The following is a 25181-nucleotide window of genomic DNA, read 5'->3' as shown; positions in this document are numbered from 1 at the left end:
ATTTTATTATTTAAATGTGGAACATGAATTGCATCATTCAAGTCAAGAGTATATCTCGAACCTGTGTCACAGCCGGCCGCTACCGGTAGACCCATGAGAAAATTGGCCCAGCGCTGTCTAGATTACGTGAGGGTTTGGCCGGCAGGGATGTCCTAGTCCCATCGCGCTCTAGCGACTCCTTTGGCTGGCCAGGCGCATGCACGTTGACATGGTCGCCGGGTGTACAGTGTTTCCTCCAACACATTGGTGCGGCTGGCTTCGGGGTTAAGTGGGCATTGTGTCAAGAAGCAGTGCGGCTTGGTGGGGTTGTGTTAGTACAGTATGTACTCACCACTCACCACTCTTGAAATTACCCTTTGAGTTTTGTTAGTAACACGTGACAATGGAAGGCCCTCCGAGCGATTTGGTAGTGGACTGGTTGAGGATTCACCATAGAGAAACTCAAATACACTTAGGTTGAGTAAATGCATAGTTCAGGGATGGAAAACTCCAGTCCTCTAGACTAGAGACAGTGTCCACAGAGGCACCTTTATAAAGTATCCCAAATTGATCCCAATTTGAGATTATTCTCTTTAACTCTAGTATTTTGCTTTTCATTCATATTTAACTCTCACCCTCTCCTTTCCTAGAGGTCCCTATCCCTCTGGCAGGCCAGTTTGTGTCCCCTCCAGTCCTGACCAGTGCTGGGGGCCATGCCTGGGTGTCTGTGGATGAGCGCTGTCACCTCCATTATGAGATCGTGGTGGCAGGCCTCAGCAAAGCTGATGACCTCACAGTCAGCGCCCAACTTCATGGATTTGCCGAAATCGGAGAGCTTGGCGAGAGCAGCACCAATCACAAGAGACTGCTGACAGGGTTCTACGGTTCTCAGGTAGGCAGAGGGAGACACATGAATAATCACAGACACACAACTTCGTCATGACAGTATGATATAGATCATGTATACATACAGCAGAATCTTATTCCATCCTCTCCTCTCCTCTCCTCTCCTCTCCTCTCTCTCTCAGGCCCAGGGTGTGTTGAAGGACATCAGTGTAGAGTTGTTGCGTCACCTGGACAGAGGGACAGCCTTCATTCAGGTCAGCACCAAGGTCAACACCAGAGGAGAGATACGTGGACGGGTGAGTAGGACCACAACCAGAACTCAACCACTTAACAACCAGAACTCAACCACTTAACAACCGTTATTCAACCACTCTAAAATCCTAACACAGTGCACATCTCAACCTCAACCGTAGCTCGATCCACACTCCTCACACTCTCAATCCACACTCTTCAGTTTGATCATGCATTACTGGAATATATTGAGGATTATAGAGATGGAGCGATAACAGGTGGAGGAGAGGAGGGAGGGAGCTGAGACTCCTTAGGGGCCTAGTCAGCTGAGTGTTTATGTGTGTGTGTGTGTGTGTGTGTGTGTGTGTGTGTGTGTGTGTGTGTGTGTGTGTGTGTGTGTGTGTGTGTGTGTGTGTGTGTGTGTGTGTGATTGCTCACTTAGCCAGTGTGGGCCACTCACTGGCAGGTGGTCTTGTGTTTTTAGAGACATTTTGTTGAAAAGTAAAAGTTTGAGGACACACACACACACACACACAAACACATCGTTACACGCTAACATATCTGCAGGTGGCTTGGTTTATGATTTTGTCTTAGCTGCAAGGGATTAGAATGGAAGAAAGAAACGTGTGAGAACACACACACACACACACACACACACAGTAAGGTCCGGTAGTTTTAATAGCAAACAGGTCTGACACATAAACAGCCATCTGACGTGGAGCCATAGAGACATGGGCGGAAAGCTGGCTGAACGCTCCATTTAGGACTAATTTACAAGTACACTTTATAACAAGGCACAAGGGAGGTTTGTCCAACAAATCACCTCTGTCTTCCCCCCTCTCTCCCTACTTCCTCCTCCTTGTACTCTATCTCTTGGTCCCTTCTCTTATTCTCCTGTTCTCATGCTCACCCCTTTTCTGCCCCTCTCTATCTATGTCCCTTTCTCATGCTCACCCCTTTTCTGCCCCTCTATCTATGTCCCTTTCTCATGCTCACCCCTTTTCTGCCCCTCTCTATCTATGTCCCTTTCTCATGCTCACCCCTTTTCTGCCCCTCTATCTATGTCCCTTTCTCATGCTCACCCCTTTTCTGCCCCTCTCTATCTATGTCCCTTTCTCATGCTCACCCCTTTTCTGCCCCTCTATCTATGTCCCTTTCTCATGCTCACCCCTTTTCTGCCCCTCTCTATCTATGTCCCTTTCTCATGCTCACCCCTTTTCTGCCCCTCTATCTATGTCCCTTTCTCATGCTCACCCCTTTTCTGCCCCTCTCTATCTATGTCCCTTTCTCATGCTCACCCCTTTTCTGCCCCTCTATCTATGTCCCTTTCTCATGCTCACCCCTTTTCTGCCCCTCTCTATCTATGTCCCTTTCTCATGCTCACCCCTTTTCTGCCCCTCTATCTATGTCCCTTTCTCATGCTCACCCCTTTTCTGCCCCTCTCTATCTATGTCCCTTTCTCATGCTCACCCCTTTTCTGCCCCTCTCTATCTATGTCCCTTTCTCATGCTCACCCCTTTTCTGCCCCTCTATCTATGTCCCTTTCTCATGCTCACCCCTTTTCTGCCCCTCTCTATCTATGTCCCTTTCTCATGCTCACCCCTTTTCTGCCCCTCTCTATCTATGTCCCTTTCTCATGCTCACCCCTTTTCTGCCCCTCTATCTATGTCCCTTTCTCATGCTCACCCCTTTTCTGCCCCTCTCTATCTATGTCCCTTTCTCATGCTCACCCCTTTTCTGCCCCTCTATCTATGTCCCTTTCTCATGCTCACCCCTTTTCTGCCCCTCTCTATCTATGTCCCTTTCTCATGCTCACCCCTTTTCTGCCCCTCTATCTATGTCCCTTTCTCATGCTCACCCCTTTTCTGCCCCTCTCTATCTATGTCCCTTTCTCATGCTCACCCCTTTTCTGCCCCTCTATCTATGTCCCTTTCTCAAGCTCACCCCTTTTCTGCCCCTCTCTATCTATGTCCCTTTCTCATGCTCACCCCTTTTCTGCCCCTCTATCTATGTCCCTTTCTCATGCTCACCCCTTTTCTGCCCCTCTCTATCTATGTCCCTTTCTCATGCTCACCCCTTTTCTGCCCCTCTCTATCTATGTCCCTTTCTCATGCTCACCCCTTTTCTGCCCCTCTATCTATGTCCCTTTCTCATGCTCACCCCTTTTCTGCCCCTCTCTATCTATGTCCCTTTCTCATGCTCACCCCTTTTCTGCCCCTCTCTATCTATGTCCCTTTCTCAAGCTCACCCCTTTTCTGCCCCTCTCTATCTATGTCCCTTTCTCATGCTCACCCCTTTTCTGCCCCTCTATCTATGTCCCTTTCTCATGCTCACCCCTTTTCTGCCCCTCTCTATCTATGTCCCTTTCTCATGCTCACCCCTTTTCTGCCCCTCTCTATCTATGTCCCTTTCTCAAGCTCACCCCTTTTCTGCCCCTCTCTATCTATGTCCCTTTCTCATGCTCACCCCTTTTCTGCCCCTCTCTATCTATGTCCCTTTCTCATGCTCACCCCTTTTCTGCCCCTCTCTATCTATGTCCCTTTCTCATGCTCACCCCTTTTCTGCCCCTCTCTATCTATGTCCCTTTCTCATGCTCACCCCTTTTCTGCCCCTCTCTATCTATGTCCCTTTCTCAAGCTCGTCCCCTCTTTCTTTCTTTCTCTCTCTATCACCCCCTTTCCATTCTGCTCTCTCTTCCTCCCTCCTTCTGTCTTTCTCTCCCTATAGGTCCATGTGCCTAACAACTGTGAGTTTGGAACAAGGGGTGAGGTGGAGGTGGCTGAGTTTGATGGCCTGTTTGTGCATGATCCTGAGGAACTAAAGAAAGATCCCCACACCTGTTTCTTCGAGAGTCAACACCATGCCCACGGCTCACTCTGGACCCCGAACTACAACAACTGTTTCACCTGCAGCTGTCAGGTAGGACTGTTCAAACTACAACCACTAGGGCGGCGCTATAGCTACGCATTAAATTAACTGCTGGTTTCCCAGACACTGATTAAGTCTAGTCCTGAACTAAGAAGCCCTTTCCATGGAGAATCTAGAAGTATAGTTTCTACTTCTATATTGAGTAACTTTGTGTCTAACCACTCTCTCTCTTCTTCTGTCCATTTTCTCTTCCCTCATCTCTCTGTTCTCCCTGTAGAAGCGCACAGTGATCTGTGACCCGGTCATCTGTCCAGTCCTCACCTGTTCTCGCACCATCCAACCTGAGGACAAGTGCTGCCCCGTGTGTCTCGGTGAGTGTGTGTGTTACTATGTTTGAATAGGATTGTGTGCTTGAGTGTGTTTTCCTTATTCTTGAGAGGACTTACTATTGACATTTCACCACATTACGGTCGTAAAGTTGTGAATTAATACTTTCCTGTGTCCGTCACCCCTGTCTGTCCTTTAGAGCGGAAAGACCCCAAGAACATGAAGACTCCAGAGAGGCTAGATGAGCATCCAGAAGGTTGTGAACCATCTCTCTGTCTGACTGTCACTCCTCTTTCTTTCTCGCTTTCTACTTCTGTCTGTTCCTCTGTCTCTCCCTGCCAGGAGGCACTCGTTCTGTCTCTCTACATCACCCTCCCTTCTCTTCTTCTGTCTGTTCCTCTATCTCTCCCTGCCAGGAGGCACTCGTTCTGTCTCTCTACATCACCCTCCCTTCTCTTCTTCTGTCTGTTCCTCTGTCTCTCCCTGCCAGGAGGCACTCGTTCTGTCTCTCTACATCACCCTCCCTCCTCTTCTTCTGTCTGTTCCTCTGTCTCTCCCTGCCAGGAGGCACTCGTTCTGTCTCTCTACATCACCCTCCCTTCTCTTCTTCTGTCTGTTCCTCTGTCTCTCCCTGCCAGGAGGCACTCGTTCTGTCTCTCTACATCACCCTCCCTCCTCTTCTTCTGTCTGTTCCTCTATCTCTCCCTGCCAGGAGGCACTCGTTCTGTCTCTCTACATCACCCTCCCTTCTCTTCTTCTGTCTGTTCCTCTGTCTCTCCCTGCCAGGAGGCACTCGTTCTGTCTCTCTACATCACCCTCCCTCCTCTTCTTCTGTCTGTTCCTCTGTCTCTCCCTGCCAGGAGGCACTCGTTCTGTCTCTCTACATCACCCTCACTCCTCTTCTTCTGTCTGTTCCTCTATCTCTCCCTGCCAGGAGGCACTCGTTCTGTCTCTCTACATCACCCTCCATCCTATTCTTCTGTCTGTTCCTCTACCTCTCCCTGCCAGGAGGCACTCGTTCTGTCTCTCTACATCACCCTCCCTTCTCTTCTTCTGTCTGTTCCTCTATCTCTCCCTGCCAGGAGGCACTCGTTCTGTCTCTCTACATCACCCTCCCTCCTCTTCCTCTGTCTGTTCCTCTATCTCTCCCTGCCAGGAGGCACTCGTTCTGTCTCTCTACATCACCCTCCCTCCTCTTCTTCTGTCTGTTCCTCTATCTCTCCCTGCCAGGAGGCACTCGTTCTGTCTCTCTACATCACCCTCCCTCCTCTTCTTCTGTCTGTTCCTCTATCTCTCCCTGCCAGGAGGCACTCGTTCTGTCTCTCTACATCACCCTCCCTTCTCTTCTTCTGTCTGTTCCTCTATCTCTCCCTGCCAGGAGGCACTCGTTCTGTCTCTCTACATCACCCTCCCTTCTCTTCTTCTGTCTGTTCCTCTATCTCTCCCTGCCAGGAGGCACTCGTTCTGTCTCTCTACATCACCCTCCCTTCTCTTCTTCTGTCTGTTGCTCTATCTCTCCCTGCCAGGAGTCACTCGTTCTGTCTCTCTACATCACCCTCCATCCTATTCATCTGTCTGTCCCTCTATCTCTCCCTGCCAGGAGTCACTCGTTCTGTCTCTCTACATCACCCTCCATCCTATTCATCTGTCTGTTCCTCTATCTCTCCCTGCCAGGAGTCACTCGTTCTGTCTCTCTACATCACCCTCCCTCCTCTTCTTCTGTCTGTTCCTCTCTCTCTCCCTGCCAGGAGGCACTCGTTCTGTCTCTCTACATCACCCTCCCTCCTCTTCTTCTGTCTGTTCCTCTATCTCTCCCTGCCAGGAGTCACTCGTTCTGTCTCTCTACATCACCCTCCCTCCTCTCCATCTGTCTGTTCCTCTGTCTCTCCCTGCCAGGAGGCACTCGTTCTGTCTCTCTACATCACCCTCCCTCCTCTTCTTCTGTCTGTTCCTCTGTCTCTCCCTGCCAGGAGGCACTCGTTCTGTCTCTCTACATCACCCTCCCTTCTCTTCTTCTGTCTGTTCCTCTGTCTCTCCCTGCCAGGAGGTACTCGTTCTGTCTCTCTACATCACCCTCCCTCCTCTTCTTCTGTCTGTTCCTCTATCTCTCCCTGCCAGGAGGCACTCGTTCTGTCTCTCTACATCACCCTCCCTCCTCTTTTTCTGTCTGTTCCTCTATCTCTCCCTGCCAGGAGGCACTCGTTCTGTCTCTCTACATCACCCTCCCTCCTCTTCTTCTGTCTGTTCCTCTGTCTCTCCCTGCCAGGAGGCACTCGTTCTGTCTCTCTACATCACCCCTCCCTCCTCTTCTTCTGTCTGTTCCTCTATCTCTCCCTGCCAGGAGGCACTCGTTCTGTCTCTCTACATCACCCTCCTCTCTTCTTCTGTCTGTTCCTCTGTCTCTCCCTGCCAGGAGGCACTCGTTCTGTCTCTCTACATCACCCTCCCTCCTCTTCTTCTGTCTGTTCCTCTGTCTCTCCCTGCCAGGAGGCACTCGTTCTGTCTCTCTACATCACCCTCCCTCCTCTTCTTCTGTCTGTTCCTCTATCTCTCCCTGCAGGAGGCACTCGTTCTGTCTCTCTACATCACCCTCCCTCCTCTTCTTCTGTATGTTCCTCTGTCTCTCCCTGCCAGGAGGCACTCGTTCTGTCTCTCTACATCACCCTCCCTTCTCTTCTTGTCTGTTCCTCTGTCTCTCCCTGCCAGGAGGCACTCGTCTGTCTCTCTACATCACCCTCCATCCTATTCTTCTGTCTGTCCTCTGTCTCTCCCTGCCAGGAGTCACTCGTTCTGTCCCTCCTCTTCTTCTGTCTCTTCCTCTATCTCTCCCTGCCAGGAGTCACTCATTCTGTCTCTCTACATCACCCTCCATCCTATTCTTCTGTCAGTTCCTCTGTCTCTCCCTGCCAGGAGTCACTCATCTGTCTCTCTACATCACCCTCCATCCTATTCTTCTGTCTGTTCCTCTATCTCTCCCTGCCAGGAGTCACTCATTCTGTCTCTCTACATCACCCTCCATCCTATTCTTCTGTCTGTTCCTCTGTCTCTCCCTGCCAGGAGTCACTCGTTCTGTCTCTCTACATCACCCTCCCTCCTCTTCTTCTGTCTGTACCTCTATCTCTCCCTGCCAGGAGGCACTCGTTCTGTCTCTCTACATCACCCTCCCTCCTCTTCTTCTGTCTGTTCCTCTGTCTCTCCCTGCCAGGAGGCACTCGTTCTGTGTCTCTACATCACCCTCCCTCCTCTTCTTCTGTCTGTTCCTCTATCTCTCCCTGCCAGGAGGCACTCGTTCTGTCTCTCTACATCACCCTCCCTCCTCTTCTTCTGTCTGTTCCTCTGTCTCTCCCTGCCAGGAGCACTCGTTCTGTCTCTCTACATCACCCTCCCTTCTCTTCTTCTGTCTGTTTCTCTATCTCTCCCTGCCAGGAGTCACTCGTTCTGTCTCTCTACATCACCCTCCCTTCTCTTCTTCTGTCTGTTCCTCTATCTCTCCCTGCCAGGAGGCACTCGTTCTGTCTCTCTACATCACCCTCCCTCTTCTTCTTCTGTCTGTTCCTCTGTCTCTCCCTGCCAGGAGGCACTCGTTCTGTCTCTCTACATCACCCTCCCTCCTCTTCTTCTGTCTGTTCCTCTGTCTCTCCCTGCCAGGAGGCACTCGTTCTGTCCTCTCTACATCACCCTCCCTTCTCTTCTTCTGTCTGTTCCTCTGTCTCTCCCTGCCAGGAGGCACTCGTTCTGTCTCTCTACATCACCCTCCCTTCTCTTCTTCTGTCTGTTCCTCTGTCTCTCCCTGCCAGGAGGCACTCGTTCTGTCTCTCTACATCACCCTCCCTCCTCTTCTTCTGTCTGTTCCTCTGTCTCTCCCTGCCAGGAGGCACTCGTTCTGTCTCTCTACATCACCCTCACTCCTCTTCTTCTGTCTGTTCCTCTATCTCTCCCTGCCAGGAGGCACTCGTTCTGTCTCTCTACATCACCCTCCATCCTATTCTTCTGTCTGTTCCTCTACCTCTCCCTGCCAGGAGGCACTCGTTCTGTCTCTCTACATCACCCTCCCTTCTCTTCTTCTGTCTGTTCCTCTATCTCTCCCTGCCAGGAGGCACTCGTTCTGTCTCTCTACATCACCCTCCCTCCTCTTCTTCTGTCTGTTCCTCTATCTCTCCCTGCCAGGAGGCACTCGTTCTGTCTCTCTACATCACCCTCCCTCCTCTTCTTCTGTCTGTTCCTCTATCTCTCCCTGCCAGGAGGCACTCGTTCTGTCTCTCTACATCACCCTCCCTCCTCTTCTTCTGTCTGTTCCTCTATCTCTCCCTGCCAGGAGGCACTCGTTCTGTCTCTCTACATCACCCTCCCTTCTCTTCTTCTGTCTGTTCCTCTATCTCTCCCTGCCAGGAGGCACTCGTTCTGTCTCTCTACATCACCCTCCCTTCTCTTCTTCTGTCTGTTCCTCTATCTCTCCCTGCCAGGAGGCACTCGTTCTGTCTCTCTACATCACCCTCCCTTCTCTTCTTCTGTCTGTTTCTCTATCTCTCCCTGCCAGGAGTCACTCGTTCTGTCTCTCTACATCACCCTCCATCCTATTCATCTGTCTGTCCCTCTATCTCTCCCTGCCAGGAGTCACTCGTTCTGTCTCTCTACATCACCCTCCATCCTATTCATCTGTCTGTTCCTCTATCTCTCCCTGCCAGGAGTCACTCGTTCTGTCTCTCTACATCACCCTCCCTCCTCTTCTTCTGTCTGTTCCTCTCTCTCTCCCTGCCAGGAGGCACTCGTTCTGTCTCTCTACATCACCCTCCCTCCTCTTCTTCTGTCTGTTCCTCTATCTCTCCCTGCCAGGAGTCACTCGTTCTGTCTCTCTACATCACCCTCCCTCCTCTCCATCTGTCTGTTCCTCTGTCTCTCCCTGCCAGGAGGCACTCGTTCTGTCTCTCTACATCACCCTCCCTCCTCTTCTTCTGTCTGTTCCTCTGTCTCTCCCTGCCAGGAGGCACTCGTTCTGTCTCTCTACATCACCCTCCCTTCTCTTCTTCTGTCTGTTCCTCTGTCTCTCCCTGCCAGGAGGTACTCGTTCTGTCTCTCTACATCACCCTCCCTCCTCTTCTTCTGTCTGTTCCTCTATCTCTCCCTGCCAGGAGGCACTCGTTCTGTCTCTCTACATCACCCTCCCTCCTCTTTTTCTGTCTGTTCCTCTATCTCTCCCTGCCAGGAGGCACTCGTTCTGTCTCTCTACATCACCCTCCCTCCTCTTCTTCTGTCTGTTCCTCTGTCTCTCCCTGCCATGAGGCACTCGTTCTGTCTCTCTACATCACCCTCCCTCCTCTTCTTCTGTCTGTTCCTCTATCTCTCCCTGCCAGGAGGCACTCGTTCTGTCTCTCTACATCACCCTCCCTCCTCTTCTTCTGTCTGTTCCTCTGTCTCTCCCTGCCAGGAGGCACTCGTTCTGTCTCTCTACATCACCCTCCCTCCTCTTCTTCTGTCTGTTCCTCTGTCTCTCCCTGCCAGGAGGCACTCGTTCTGTCTCTCTACATCACCCTCCCTCCTCTTCTTCTGTCTGTTCCTCTATCTCTCCCTGCCAGGAGGCACTCGTTCTGTCTCTCTACATCACCCTCCCTCCTCTTCTTCTGTCTGTTCCTCTGTCTCTCCCTGCCAGGAGGCACTCGTTCTGTCTCTCTACATCACCCTCCCTTCTCTTCTTCTGTCTGTTCCTCTGTCTCTCCCTGCCAGGAGGCACTCGTTCTGTCTCTCTACATCACCCTCCCTCCTCTTCTTCTGTCTGTTCCTCTGTCTCTCCCTGCCAGGAGGCACTCGTTCTGTCTCTCTACATCACCCTCCCTTCTCTTCTTGTCTGTTCCTCTGTCTCTCCCTGCCAGGAGGCACTCGTTCTGTCTCTCTACATCACCCTCCATCCTATTCTTCTGTCTGTTCCTCTGTCTCTCCCTGCCAGGAGTCACTCGTTCTGTCTCTCTACATCACCCTCCCTCCTCTTCTTCTGTCTCTTCCTCTATCTCTCCCTGCCAGGAGTCACTCGTTCTGTCTCTCTACATCACCCTCCATCCTATTCTTCTGTCTGTTCCTCTGTCTCTCCCTGCCAGGAGTCACTCGTTCTGTCTCTCTACATCACCCTCCATCCTATTCTTCTGTCTGTTCCTCTGTCTCTCCCTGCCAGGAGTCACTCGTTCTGTCTCTCTACATCACCCTCCCTCCTCTTCTTCTGTCTGTTCCTCTATCTCTCCCTGCCAGGAGGCACTCGTTCTGTCTCTCTACATCACCCTCCCTCCTCTTCTTCTGTCTGTTCCTCTATCTCTCCCTGCCAGGAGGCACTCGTTCTGTCTCTCTACATCACCCTCCCTCCTCTTCTTCTGTCTGTTCCTCTATCTCTCCCTGCCAGGAGGCACTCGTTCTGTCTCTCTACATCACCCTCCCTTCTCTTCTTCTGTCTGTTCCTCTATCTCTCCCTGCCAGGAGGCACTCGTTCTGTCTCTCTACATCACCCTCCCTTCTCTTCTTCTGTCTGTTCCTCTATCTCTCCCTGCCAGGAGGCACTCGTTCTGTCTCTCTACATCACCCTCCCTTCTCTTCTTCTGTCTGTTTCTCTATCTCTCCCTGCCAGGAGTCACTCGTTCTGTCTCTCTACATCACCCTCCATCCTATTCATCTGTCTGTCCCTCTATCTCTCCCTGCCAGGAGTCACTCGTTCTGTCTCTCTACATCACCCTCCATCCTATTCATCTGTCTGTTCCTCTATCTCTCCCTGCCAGGAGTCACTCGTTCTGTCTCTCTACATCACCCTCCCTCCTCTTCTTCTGTCTGTTCCTCTCTCTCTCCCTGCCAGGAGGCACTCGTTCTGTCTCTCTACATCACCCTCCCTCCTCTTCTTCTGTCTGTTCCTCTATCTCTCCCTGCCAGGAGTCACTCGTTCTGTCTCTCTACATCACCCTCCCTCCTCTCCATCTGTCTGTTCCTCTGTCTCTCCCTGCCAGGAGGCACTCGTTCTGTCTCTCTACATCACCCTCCCTCCTCTTCTTCTGTCTGTTCCTCTGTCTCTCCCTGCCAGGAGGCACTCGTTCTGTCTCTCTACATCACCCTCCCTTCTCTTCTTCTGTCTGTTCCTCTGTCTCTCCCTGCCAGGAGGTACTCGTTCTGTCTCTCTACATCACCCTCCCTCCTCTTCTTCTGTCTGTTCCTCTATCTCTCCCTGCCAGGAGGCACTCGTTCTGTCTCTCTACATCACCCTCCCTCCTCTTTTTCTGTCTGTTCCTCTATCTCTCCCTGCCAGGAGGCACTCGTTCTGTCTCTCTACATCACCCTCCCTCCTCTTCTTCTGTCTGTTCCTCTGTCTCTCCCTGCCATGAGGCACTCGTTCTGTCTCTCTACATCACCCTCCCTCCTCTTCTTCTGTCTGTTCCTCTATCTCTCCCTGCCAGGAGGCACTCGTTCTGTCTCTCTACATCACCCTCCCTCCTCTTCTTCTGTCTGTTCCTCTGTCTCTCCCTGCCAGGAGGCACTCGTTCTGTCTCTCTACATCACCCTCCCTCCTCTTCTTCTGTCTGTTCCTCTGTCTCTCCCTGCCAGGAGGCACTCGTTCTGTCTCTCTACATCACCCTCCCTCCTCTTCTTCTGTCTGTTCCTCTATCTCTCCCTGCCAGGAGGCACTCGTTCTGTCTCTCTACATCACCCTCCCTCCTCTTCTTCTGTCTGTTCCTCTGTCTCTCCCTGCCAGGAGGCACTCGTTCTGTCTCTCTACATCACCCTCCCTTCTCTTCTTCTGTCTGTTCCTCTGTCTCTCCCTGCCAGGAGGCACTCGTTCTGTCTCTCTACATCACCCTCCCTCCTCTTCTTCTGTCTGTTCCTCTGTCTCTCCCTGCCAGGAGGCACTCGTTCTGTCTCTCTACATCACCCTCCCTTCTCTTCTTGTCTGTTCCTCTGTCTCTCCCTGCCAGGAGGCACTCGTTCTGTCTCTCTACATCACCCTCCATCCTATTCTTCTGTCTGTTCCTCTGTCTCTCCCTGCCAGGAGTCACTCGTTCTGTCTCTCTACATCACCCTCCCTCCTCTTCTTCTGTCTCTTCCTCTATCTCTCCCTGCCAGGAGTCACTCGTTCTGTCTCTCTACATCACCCTCCATCCTATTCTTCTGTCTGTTCCTCTGTCTCTCCCTGCCAGGAGTCACTCGTTCTGTCTCTCTACATCACCCTCCATCCTATTCTTCTGTCTGTTCCTCTGTCTCTCCCTGCCAGGAGTCACTCGTTCTGTCTCTCTACATCACCCTCCCTCCTCTTCTTCTGTCTGTACCTCTATCTCTCCCTGCCAGGAGGCACTCGTTCTGTCTCTCTACATCACCCTCCCTCCTCTTCTTCTGTCTGTTCCTCTATCTCTCCCTGCCTGGAGGCACTCGTTCTGTCTCTCTACATCACCCTCCCTCCTCTCCATCTGTCTGTTCCTCTGTCTCTCCCTGCCAGGAGTCACTCGTTCTGTCTCTCTACATCACCCTCCCTCCTCTTCTTCTGTCTGTTCCTCTGTCTCTCCCTGCCAGGAGGCACTCGTTCTGTGTCTCTACATCACCCTCCCTCCTCTTCTTCTGTCTGTTCCTCTATCTCTCCCTGCCAGGAGGCACTCGTTCTGTCTCTCTACATCACCCTCCCTTCTCTTCTTCTGTCTGTTTCTCTATCTCTCCCTGCCAGGAGTCACTCGTTCTGTCTCTCTACATCACCCTCCCTTCTCTTCTTCTGTCTGTTCCTCTATCTCTCCCTGCCAGGAGGCACTCGTTCTGTCTCTCTACATCACCCTCCCTCTTCTTCTTCTGTCTGTTCCTCTGTCTCTCCCTGCCAGGAGGCACTCGTTCTGTCTCTCTACATCACCCTCCCTCCTCTTCTTCTGTCTGTTCCTCTGTCTCTCCCTGCCAGGAGGCACTCGTTCTGTCTCTCTACATCACCCTCCCTTCTCTTCTTCTGTCTGTTCCTCTGTCTCTCCCTGCCAGGAGGCACTCGTTCTGTCTCTCTACATCACCCTCCCTCCTCTTCTTCTGTCTGTTCCTCTGTCTCTCCCTGCCAGGAGGCACTCGTTCTGTCTCTCTACATCACCCTCCCTTCTCTTCTTCTGTCTGTTCCTCTGTCTCTCCCTGCCAGGAGGCACTCGTTCTGTCTCTCTACATCACCCTCCCTCCTCTTCTTCTGTCTGTTCCTCTGTCTCTCCCCTGCCAGGAGGCACTCGTTCTGTCTCTCTACATCACCCTCCCTTCTCTTCTTGTCTGTTCCTCTGTCTCTCCCTGCCAGGAGGCACTCGTTCTGTCTCTCTACATCACCCTCCATCCTATTCTTCTGTCTGTTCCTCTGTCTCTCCCTGCCAGGAGTCACTCGTTCTGTCTCTCTACATCACCCTCCCTCCTCTTCTTCTGTCTCTTCCTCTATCTCTCCCTGCCAGGAGTCACTCGTTCTGTCTCTCTACATCACCCTCCATCCTATTCTTCTGTCTGTTCCTCTGTCTCTCCCTGCCAGGAGTCACTCGTTCTGTCTCTCTACATCACCCTCCCTCCTCTTCTTCTGTCTGTACCTCTATCTCTCCCTGCCAGGAGGCACTCGTTCTGTCTCTCTACATCACCCTCCATCCTATTCTTCTGTCTGTTCCTCTGTCTCTCCCTGCCAGGAGTCACTCGTTCTGTCTCTCTACATCACCCTCCATCCTATTCTTCTGTCTGTTCCTCTATCTCTCCCTGCCAGGAGTCACTCGTTCTGTCTCTCTACATCACCCTCCCTCCTCTTCTTCTGTCTGTTCCCTCTGTCTCTTTGTGCCAACATATACGTTTTACCTCTGAGATTGATATGCATTTCTAATGCTAAGAGTGTCCTCTATTTCTCTCATCCCTCTGAACCCCCCTGTACTCACTCACTCACTCACTCACTCACTCACTCACTCACTCACTCACTCAGGTTGTTACTTTGAGGGGGACCAGAAGATGCATGCTCCTGGGTCAACATGGCATCCATTCGTCCCTCCATTTGGCTACATCAAGTGTGCCCTCTGCACCTGCAAGGTAGGCCTCTAGGTTACTTCTTCACAGCTAGAATGATGTAAGTCGATAAGTGATGCTAACAAAACATAATTAGAAACATAATCTTTCCGCAGCTTCCTAGAATTTAATGTAAATTACGCTAATTTCCCATTGTGTCCTTCCTCCTCTACTCCTGTAGGGGGCGACAGGCGAGGTGCACTGTGAGAAGGTGACGTGTCCAGCCCTGACCTGCAGTCGTCCGGTACGCCGTAGCCCCTCAGACTGCTGTAAGGAATGTCCGGAGGAAGGCAAACCCCTCTTGGTGCACGCTGACATGATGGCAGGCAGACGGAACGCGTCACTGCAAGTTTGGGAAGAACTTCTACCAGAACAGTGACAACTGGCACCCCCGTGTACCCCTGATGGGAGAGATGAAGTGGCATCACCCTGTTGGTGTGACGTGAGTATTACAGGGAGTCAGGGACCAGTCAGGTACAAGTCTTTTACAAAATACAGACACTTAAGAGTGAGTTTGGACCAGTTGCCAAGCAACAAAACTCAAGACAAAAAAGCTTCAGACTGTTGGACCTAACCCCATAGACCAAAAAGGAAAAAAACACTGTAGAACTCCCCTCTGTTTCAGTAAACCTTTGGAAAAAAAACACTGTAGAACTCCCTCTGTTTCAGTAAACCTTTAGAAAAAAACACTGTAGAACTCCCTCTGTTTCAGTAAACCTTTAGAAAAAAAAACACTGTAGAACTCCCTCTGTTTCAGTAAACCTTTAGAAAAAACACTGTAGAACTCCCTCTGTTTCAGTAAACCTTTAGAAAAAAAACACTGTAGAACTCCCTCTGTTTCAGTAAACCTTTAGAAAAAACACTGTAGAACTCCCTCTGTTTCAGTAAACCTTTAGAAAAAAACACTGTAGAACTCCCTCTGTTTCAGTAAACCTTTAGAAAAAAAACACTGTAGAACTCCCTCTGTTTCAGTAAACCTTTAGAAAAAAAACACTGTAGAACTCCCTCTGTTTCAGTAAACCTTTAGAAAAAAAACACTGTAGAACTCCCTCTGTTTCAGTAAACCTTTAGAAAAAAACACTGTAGAACTCCCTCTGTTTCAGTAAACCTTTAGAAAAAACACTGTAGAACTCCCTCTGTTTCAGTAAACCTTTAGAAAAAAAACACTGTAGAACTCCCTCTGTTTCAGTAAACCTTTAGAAAAAAAACCTGTAGAACTCCCTCTGTTTCAGTAAACCTTTAGAAAAAAAACTGAGACTCAACGTTTCTTCTGACTGAAGAAGTTTTTCCATGCCATTGTGCTCAATACATATTTGTACAGATAGAGTAGGGATGTTTCAGACTTTGTTGGGCTTCATAGCTGTAGGGATGGTCCATACCCCTTGTCTGGCCCATACCCCTTGTCTGGTCCATACTCCTTGTCTGGTCCATACCCCTTGTCTGGTCCATACCCCTTGTCTGGTCCATACCCCTTGTCTGGTCCATACCTCTTGTCTGGTCCATACCTCTTGTCTGGTTCATACCCCTTGTCTGGTCCATACCCCTTGTCTGGTCCATACCCCTTGTCTGGTCCATACCCCTTGTCTGGTCCATACCTCTTGTCTGGTTCATACCCCTTGTCTGGTCCATACCCCTTGTCTGGTCCATACCCCTTGTCTGGTCCATACCCCTTGTCTGGTCCATACCCCTTGGGGAAACATTCCAGTGTCAGTGTGGGGAACTCTGGGATTTGGAGTTGAGAAGCGTGGAGCATTTTCTGGTTTCACAGCATTGTGAGAAGCATTCCTAATGTACCTCCCTCGGTCTCTCTCTCCCTCCCTCCTTTCTTTCTCCCCCTCTCTCCAGCATGGTGTGACTAAGTGTCAGAGGAAACAGTGTCCAGTCCTGACCTGTAGTAACATCACCCGCCGGGAGGGCATGTGCTGTCCTGAGTGCCAAGGTGACAAGCACACACAAACATACACCCTCCTCCCTCATGCTCCCTAGCCAGAGCACCCAAGCACACACAAACATACACCCTCCTCCCTCATGCTCCCTAGCCGGAGCATCCAAGCACACACAAACATACACCCTCCTCCCTCATGCTCCCTAGCCAGAGCATCCAAGGACACATGCTTGAAATAGCGAGACATGCTCTCAATCCTGATGACATGCTTTCAAACAGTGATGATTCATGTAGTAATCATAGATTCATTCATATTGGATTGTCTCTTTTGTTTAGATTCCAAAGAGGAAGAGGAGGAGCTGATGAAAGTTCCGGAAAAGCAGAACAGCTGGAGACACTGAGCTGAGATCCCCTCTCCACCCGCATACCCCACTTCTACCTTCCCCGCACCCCCCCCCCCCCCCTCTCTCTACCTACCCCCTCATGGGCAGACCTAGACCTGCACACTGGGTCAGCTAACACCCCCTAAAATCAAGACCCCTATAACCCTCCAGCCCCAACCCACAAACCCCCCTGTCCACTCCCACCCCTTAGTCAGCCTAAGGATTGTAACGAAGGAAGGAAAGACAAACAGAGGAAAAGAAAGAAGCACTGAGGTGTCATGGAAGAGAATGGAAAGAAGGGAACAACAGGAGATCTGAAGTGGACCAACCACAGCTGCTGCAGCAGTGTCTTTTGACTGGTTCCTCCTTTAAAATGTGCCATTTTTGTTTTGTTTCCAGTTCTTTTGTCTCCCCGTGATGAATTTTGCCCGCCCTTTCATAAATCACATACAATTACCCTTCATATTCGAATACAACAAGGTTTGCTTGGTTGTTAAAATGGATGTGTTGGTAATCTTTGCATCACCACACATATGTCCTGTCATCCCATCCAGTCAGCACCACACATATGTCCTGTCATCCCATCCAGTCAGTACCACACATACGACCTGTCATCCCATCCAGTCAGCACCACACATACGTCCTGTCATCCCATCCAGTCAGCACCACACATACGACCTGTCATCCCATCCAGTCAGCACCACACATACGTCCTGTTATCCCATCCAGTCAGCACCACACATACGTCCTGTCATCCCATCCAGTCAGCACCACACATACGACCTGTCATTCCATCCAGTCAGCACCACACATACGTCCTGTTATCCCATCCAGTCAGCACCACACATACGTTCTGTCATCCCATCCAGTCAGCACCACACATACGACCTGTCATTCCATCCAGTCAGCACCACACATACGTCCTGTTATCCCATCCAGTCAGCACCACACATACGTCCTGTTATCCCATCCAGTCAGCACCACACATACGACCTGTCATTCCATCCAGTCAGCACCACACATACGTCCTGTTATCCCATCCAGTCAGCACCACACATACGTTCTGTCATCCCATCCAGTCAGCACCACACATACGTCCTGTTATCCCATCCAGTCAGCACCACACATACGTCCTGTTATCCCATCCAGTCAGCACCACACATACGTTCTGTCATCCCATCCAGTCAGCACCACACATACGTCCTGTTATCCCATCCAGTCAGCACCACACATACGTTCTGTCATCCCATCCAGTCAGCACCACACATACGACCTGTCATCCCATCCAGTCAGCACCACACATACGTCCTGTTATCCCATCCAGTCAGCACCACACATACGTCCTGTTATCCCATCCAGTCAGCACCACACATACGACCTGTCATCCCATCCAGTCAGTACCACACATACGACCTGTCATCCCATCCAGTCAGCACCACACATTACGTCCTGTTATCCCATCCAGTCAGCACCACACATACGTCCTGTTATCCCATCCAGTCAGCACCACACATACGTTCTGTCATCCCATCCAGTCAGCACCACACATACGTTCTGTCATCCCATCCAGTCAGCACACACATACGTCCTGTCATCCCATCCAGTCAGCACCACACATACGTCCTGTTATCCCATCCAGTCAGCACCACACATACGTTCTGTCATCCCATCCAGTCAGCACCACACATACGTTCTGTCATCCCATCCAGTCAGCACCACTAGAACTCTTCCCTTGGAAAAGCATAACACACCCAAGTATCTATTCTAATTGCTCACTGAAGAGATTAGAATATACAGTAACTTTACATAAACATTTCATTTAGATTTATTTGCAGCTCTGAGTCTGGTACCATTGACCTGTATTGCACCTCTTCATGTGGTTGTCTGTTTCTCATTTCAGTAATATGTATAATTATTTTTTTTAAACTTTGTATTAGTGTTGTTATTTTCAGAATTTTGCTTGTATTTATTGAACGTTTGAAGGAAAAAATAAAGTTGTTTGTAAGAAATCGCCTTTTGACAATTTAGTTGAAACCATGACCTTTTCCACTCTCCTCCTCCTCTCTCTTTATCTTAATCTCTATCACTCTTTCATTTCTTCTCTCCACTCTTCCATTTCCCGTTTCAACTGGTTCCACATTCCTTCTCCAAACTTTATTTCTCTCTCTCTCTCCATACTGCATATGTATGAACACTTATCTCTCTCTCTCTCTCTCTCTCTCTCTCTCTCCATACTGCATAGTATGAACACTTTTCTCTCTCTCTCTATCTCTCTCATAGGCATATGTATGAACACTTTTCTCTCTCTTCTCTCATACTGCATATGTATGAACACTTATCTCTCTCTCTCTCTCCATATGCATATGTATGAACACTCTCTCTCTCTCTCTCGCTCTCTCTCTCTCCATACTGCATATGTATGAACACTTTTCTCTCTCTTCTCTCATACTGCATATGTATGAACACTTATTCTCTCTCTCTCTCTCTCTCCATACTGCATATGTATGAACACTTTTCTCTCTCTCTCTCTCCATTACTGCATATGTATGAAACACTTTTCTCTCTCTCTCTTCTTTCCATACTGCATATAGTATGAACACCTTTCTCTATCTCTCTCTCCATACTGCATATGTATGAACACTTATCTCTCTCTCTCTCTCCATACTGCATATGTATGAACACTCTCTCTCTTCTCTCTCTCTCTCTCTCTCTCTCCATACTGCATATGTATGAACACTTTTTTTCTCTCTCTCTCTCTCTCTTCTCTCCTATCATACTGCATATGTATGAACACTTATCCTCTCTCTCTCTCTCTCTATCTCCATACTGCATATGTATGAACACTTTTCTCTCTCTCTCTCTCTCTCTCTCTCTCTCTCTCTCTCTCTCTCTCTCCATACTGCATATGTATGAACACTTCTCTCTCTCTCTCCATAATGCATATGTATGAACACTTTTCTCTCTCTCTCTCTCTCTCTCTCTCCATACTGCATATGTATGAACATTATCTCTCTCTCTCTCCATAATGCATATGTATGAACATTCTCTCTCCCTCTCTCCATATGCATATGTATGAACACTTATCTCTTCTCTCTCTCTCTCTCTCTCCCTACTGCATATGTGAAACTTATCTCTCTCTCTCTCTCTCTCTCAATAATGCATATGTATGAAAACTTATCTCTCTTCTCTACTCTCTCTCTCTACATACTGCATAGTATGAAACACTTATCTCTCTCTCTCTCTTCTCTTACATTATGCCTATGTATTAACAACTTATTCTCTCTCTCTCTCTATCTCCATACTGCAATATGTATGAACACTTATCTCTTCTCTCTCCTCTCTCTCTCTCCTCTCTCTCTCCATTACTGCATATGTATGAACACTTATCTCTCTCTCTCTCTCCTCTCTCTCTCTCTCTACATACTGCATATGTATGGACACTTATCTCTCTCTCTCTCTCTCTCTCCATACTGCATATGTATAACACTTCTCTCTCTCTCTCTCTCTCTCTACATACTGTATATGTATGAACACTTATCTCCCTCTGATCTGTCTGTTTTCTCCCCCTCTGATCTGTCTGTTTTCTCCCCCTCTGATCTGTCTGTTTTCTCTCCCCTCTGATCTGTCTGTTTTCTCTCCCTCTGTTCTGTCTGTTTTCTCCCCCTCTGATCTGTCTGTTTGTCTCCCTCTGATCTGTCTGTTTTCTCCCCCTCTGATCTGTCTGTTTTCTCTCCCTCTGATCTGTCTGTTTTCTCTCCCTCTGTTCTGTCTGTTTTCTCCCCTCTGATCTGTCTGTTTTGTCTCCCTCTGTTCTGTCTGTTTTCTCCCCCTCTGATCTGTCTGTTTTCTCCCCCTCTGATCTGTCTGTTTTCTCCCCCTCTGATCTGTCTGTTTTCTCCCCCTCTGATCTGTCTGTTTTCTCTCCCTCTGTTCTGTCTGTTTTCTCCCCCTCTGATCTGTCTGTTTTCTCCCCCTCTGATCTGTCTGTTTTCTCTCCCTTCTGTTCTGTCTGTTTTCTCCCCCTCTGATCTGTCTGTTTTGTCTCCCTCTGTTCTGTCTGTTTTTTCTCCCCTCTGATCTGTCTGTTTTCTCCCCCTCTGATCTGTCTGTTTTCTCCCCCTCTGATCTGTCTGTTTTCTCCCCCTCTGATCTGTCTGTTTTCTCCCCCTCTGTTCTGTCTGTTTTCTCCCCCTCTGATCTGTCGTTTTCTCCCCCTCTGATCTGTCTGTTTCTCTCCCTCTGTTCGGTCTGTTTTCTCCCCCTCTGATCTGTCTGTTTTGTCTCCCTCGTTCTGTCTGTTTTCTCCCCTCTGATCTGTCTGTTTTCTCCCCCTCTGATCTGTCTGTTTTCTCCCCCTCTGATCTGTCTGTTTTCTCCCCCTCTGATCTGTCTGTTTTCTCCCCCTCTGATCTGTCTGTTTCTCTCCCTCTGATCTGTCTTTCTTTCCTTCTCCTCCTCCCTCGTTCTGTCCAGCTGGATTTGAGGAATGGTGAAATGTGACAAACAGACATAGCTCCCCCTTTCTCTCTCCCTCTCCACCCTTCATCAGATGGCACTCTTTATTTTCCTCTCCTCTGTTCCATAGACATACACCACATGTGTTCTACAGCACCCTCAATGCACTCTGCCCCTGATGGACACACACACACACACACACACACTCATAATGACTCAGCCAAAGGACAGACAGACTGAAACATAAACACACACTCTGCCCCTGAAGAAGGAACACACACACGTGCACACAGGTTAGCGTTTTTCCGCCACGAATTTGGTTCTGGAAGCAGCTCTGCAGAGTGGTCCCTAGCTGGCACGAACACAAAGTCATAAAATGTGTTTTTAAACCTAACCTTGACCACACTGCACATCCTACTGCCTAACCCTAACCTTAAATTAAGACCAAAAAGCTCATGTTTGTTTTCATTAATTTATACAATATAGCCAATTTTGACTTTGCAGCTGGCCTATCTAAAGGGAAATTGTTCAGTTCTGCCTCCAGGACAAGACTCGTAATAACAAATGTCAACCTGCCACATGCACACTGATTCAGCCAAACGACACAGACTGAACAACTACCTCTCCCCCTATGGGCAAGGTAAATAGTATTGACGTAAATCACTTCCTACTGTAGAGCCAGCTGGTTGTGAGCTTGCCCAGTAGCATTTGTTGACCTTCTCATAGCAGAGAACAGAGCAGAGTAGAGAGAGAGGCCATGTTGTAAAGCCATCAGCAAGCCGGCTGACCGGCCAGCAGCCATACAGCTGGAGGCTAGGGTCAAAGGTCAACAATGCTGAACTATGGCTCTGTTCCCACAGCCTGGATCAGAGACATGTCTACTGACTGACTGGGGAGGGAGGGATGTGGGTCTGCATCTGCATGCCATGGTGTTGGTGCATTTCATTGCACATTCCTGTTTTCACTCTTATCTCTCTCTCTCTCTCTCTCTCTCTCTCTTATATGTGGCTTTGTGGGCCACAGGGCCTTTAAAAAGCATCTTAAATCTCTAGGCCTCAGCTGAGGCCATGGACAGGCAGCACAGGGCTCATCTCCACACCAACCCCCTATAGCAGACAGCACACCCAGGGACACAGCCCCACACAGACTGGGATAGGAGAAAGTTACAGGGACACAGCCCCACCCAGACTGGGCTAGGAGAAAGTTACAGGGAAAAAGCCCCCACCCAGACTGGGCTAGGAGAAAGTTACAGGGAAACAGCCCCACCCAGACTGGGCTAGGAGAAAGTTACAGGGAAACAGCCCCACCCAGACTGGGCTAGGAGAAAGTTACAGGGACACAGCCCCACCCAGACTGGGCTAGGAGAAAGTTACAGGGAAACAGCCCCACCCAGACTGGGCTAGGAGAAAGTTACAGGGACACAGCCCACCCAGACCGGGCTAGGAGAAAGTTACAGGGACACAGCCCCACCCAAACTGGGCTAGGAGAAAGTTACAGGGACACAGCCCCACCCAGACTGGGCTAGGAGAAAGTTACAGGGAAACAGCCCCACCCAGACTGGGCTAGGAGAAAGTTACAGGGAAACAGCCCCACCCAGACTGGGCTAGGAGAAAGTTACAGGGACACAGCCCCACCCAGACTGGGCTAGGAGAAAGTTACAGGGAAACAGCCCCACCCAGACTGGGCTAGGAGAAAGTTACAGGGACACAGCCCCACCCAGACTGGGCTAGGAGAAAGTTACAGGGACACAGCCCCACCCAGACTGGGCTAGGAGAAAGTTACAGGGACACAGCCCCACCCAGACTGGGCTAGGAGAAAGTTACAGGGAAAAAGCCCCACCCAGACTGGGCTAGGAGAAAGTTACAAGGACACAGCCCCACCCAGACTGGGCTAGGAGAAAGTTACAGGGAAACAGCCCCACCCAGACTGGGCTAGGAGAAAGTTACAGGGACACAGCCCCACCCAGACTGGGCTAGGAGAAAGTTACAGGGAAACAGCCCCACCCAGACTGGGCTAGGAGAAAGTTACAGGGAAACAGCCCCACCCAGACTGGGCTAGGAGAAAGTTACAGGGACACAGCCCCACCCAGACTGGGCTAGGAGAAAGTTACAGGGAAACAGCCCCACCCAGACTGGGCTAGGAGAAAGTTACAGGGACACAGCCCCACCCAGACTGGGCTAGGAGAAAGTTACAGGGACACAGCCCCACCCAGACTGGGCTAGGAGAAAGTTACAGGGACACAGCCCCACCCAGACTGGGCTAGGAGAAAGTTACAGGGAAAAAGCCCCACCCAGACTGGGCTAGGAGAAAGTTACAAGGACACAGCCCCACCCAGACTGGGCTAGGAGAAAGTTACAGGGAAACAGCCCCCACCCAGACTGGGCTAGGAGAAAGTTACAGGGACACAGCCCCACCCAGACTGGGCTAGGAGAAAGTTACAGGGAAAAGCCCCACCCAGACTGGGCTAGGAGAAAGTTACAGCGACACAGCCCCACCCAGACTGGGCTAGGAGAAAGTTACAGGGACACAGCCCCACCCAGACTGGGCTAGGAGAAGGTTACAGGAACACAGCCCCACCCAGACTGGGCTAGGAGAAAGTTACAGGGACACAGCCCCACCCAGACTGGGCTAGGAGAAAGTTATAGGGACACAGCCCCATCCAGACTGGGCTATGAGAATGTTACAGGGAAAAAGCCCCACCCAGACTGGGCTAGGAGAAGTTACAGGGACACAGCCCCACCCAGACTGGCTAGGAGAAAGTTACAGGGAAACAGGATTTGAATGAGGAGAAAAGAGAGTGTGGGATTATAAAAATAGGAGAGAATGAAAAGAAGATAGGAGCAGAGAGAAAATGTAGGAGCAGAGAGAAAGTGTAGGAGCAGAGAGAAAGTGTAGGAGCAGAGAGAAAGTGTGGGAGCAGATAGAGAGAGAGAATGGGGAGCGAGATTTAGAGGAAAGAACAGGAGGAGGAGGAGGAGGAGGAGGAGAGAGCTGTTGTTGTCCTAGTGTGACCCAGGGCTGTTTAACTTTCTCGAGGAGAAGTTACACGAAGGGAGAGGCCAGTAAACAAGGCTCCTGCATCATCAAACCCAGAGAGAGAGAGAGAGAGAGAGAGAGTTAAAGAACCAAAGAGGGTAGAGAGACACAGTAAGAAAGACATGGACAGAGAGGGTTTTCCACTGCGTTAATTACTAACACTGTACCCCTCTCTTATAACAAGAACAGCAGGATAACAGCTGTTAAAATCACCAGGAGTTAGCAACTCTGCAACAAACATGCTACCAACACTCACTGTTCACACACACGCACGCACACACACACACACTACATTCATCCATTCAGTCCTTTCTGTTGAGTTCCCCTACAGCGGTCTACTGTGCCCTCTAATGGTCGCTGACAAAAACTGCAATCAAGTTGCTGTTCATTCACTACAAGGCTACATCAAGCCACAGGACACCCCTTTGATTTGTTTGAGTGATTTCACTAGAGTGAATTCTTGATTGGCACGTTACATTATATGAGTTTTACCACTCAATACAATAACTGTTGTGGTTTAGGGTTGGGGTTAGATTAAGGACTGTGGAAAGTAGACATTCAGATGTTAGTTGTCTGTGAGTGCCACAGTTCCAGGGACATGAGAGAGCCAAGGGCCATTCCAGCTGAGTAACAAGGAAATAGGGACCACTTCCGAGCAGTCTCTCAGATTATATATTTATTATTGTTTTAATATTATTTTATTGCCATCTGCTGGACTGAGTCAGTATTACAGGAGACTGGATAGAAAACAAGAGAGCAGACTGGCTGACATTTGATTAAACATGACCAGGTATGAGTTGCATAAAATGTCTGATCCCTCATTGTTGAATAGGTCCTCTGTATGCTGGGGCTCACATAGTGATTCACTTGACTTTGACATGACACCTCATCCAGGGCTGGGGCAATGAATGGTGTTTGAGGGCTGTATAGAGAGAGAGGAGAGGATGGGAAGACTTTAAGTGGTCATTTGAGGGCTGTATGGAGAGAGGAGAGGATGGGGAGACTTTAAGTTGTCGTTTGAGGGCTGTATAGAGAGAGGGGAGGATGGGGAGACTTTAAGTGGTCATTTGAGGGCTGTATAGAGAGAGGGGAGGATGGGGAGACTTTAAGTGGTCGTTTGAGGGCTGTATAGAGAGAGGAGAGGATGGGGAGACTTTAAGTGGTCGTTT

The 25181-nt window shown here is 49.8% G+C and overlaps 1 protein-coding gene across 1 annotated transcript in view; it reads left to right on the top strand.

The window, feature by feature from the left end:
- Positions 1-18098, top strand: part of LOC109909256 (chordin-like) — a 34602-nt gene extending 16504 nt beyond the window's left edge. Inside the window, 11 exon segments of the mRNA XM_031796083.1 lie at positions 630-871; positions 1008-1121; positions 3784-3975; positions 4202-4295; positions 4451-4507; positions 14174-14277; positions 14435-14575; positions 14577-14672; positions 14675-14695; positions 16099-16192; positions 16475-18098. Of these exon segments, the coding sequence (XP_031651943.1) occupies positions 630-871; positions 1008-1121; positions 3784-3975; positions 4202-4295; positions 4451-4507; positions 14174-14277; positions 14435-14575; positions 14577-14672; positions 14675-14695; positions 16099-16192; positions 16475-16539 (1220 nt within the window). The 3' untranslated portion in view covers positions 16540-18098.
- The last annotated feature ends 7083 nt before the right edge of the window (positions 18099-25181 follow it).

This window comes from Oncorhynchus kisutch, linkage group LG18, assembly GCF_002021735.2.
Source record: "Oncorhynchus kisutch isolate 150728-3 linkage group LG18, Okis_V2, whole genome shotgun sequence".
Taxonomy (NCBI): Eukaryota; Metazoa; Chordata; class Actinopteri; order Salmoniformes; family Salmonidae; genus Oncorhynchus; species Oncorhynchus kisutch.
Note: the sequence above shows the minus strand (reverse complement) of the source record. Positions and strands in the feature narration are given on the sequence as shown.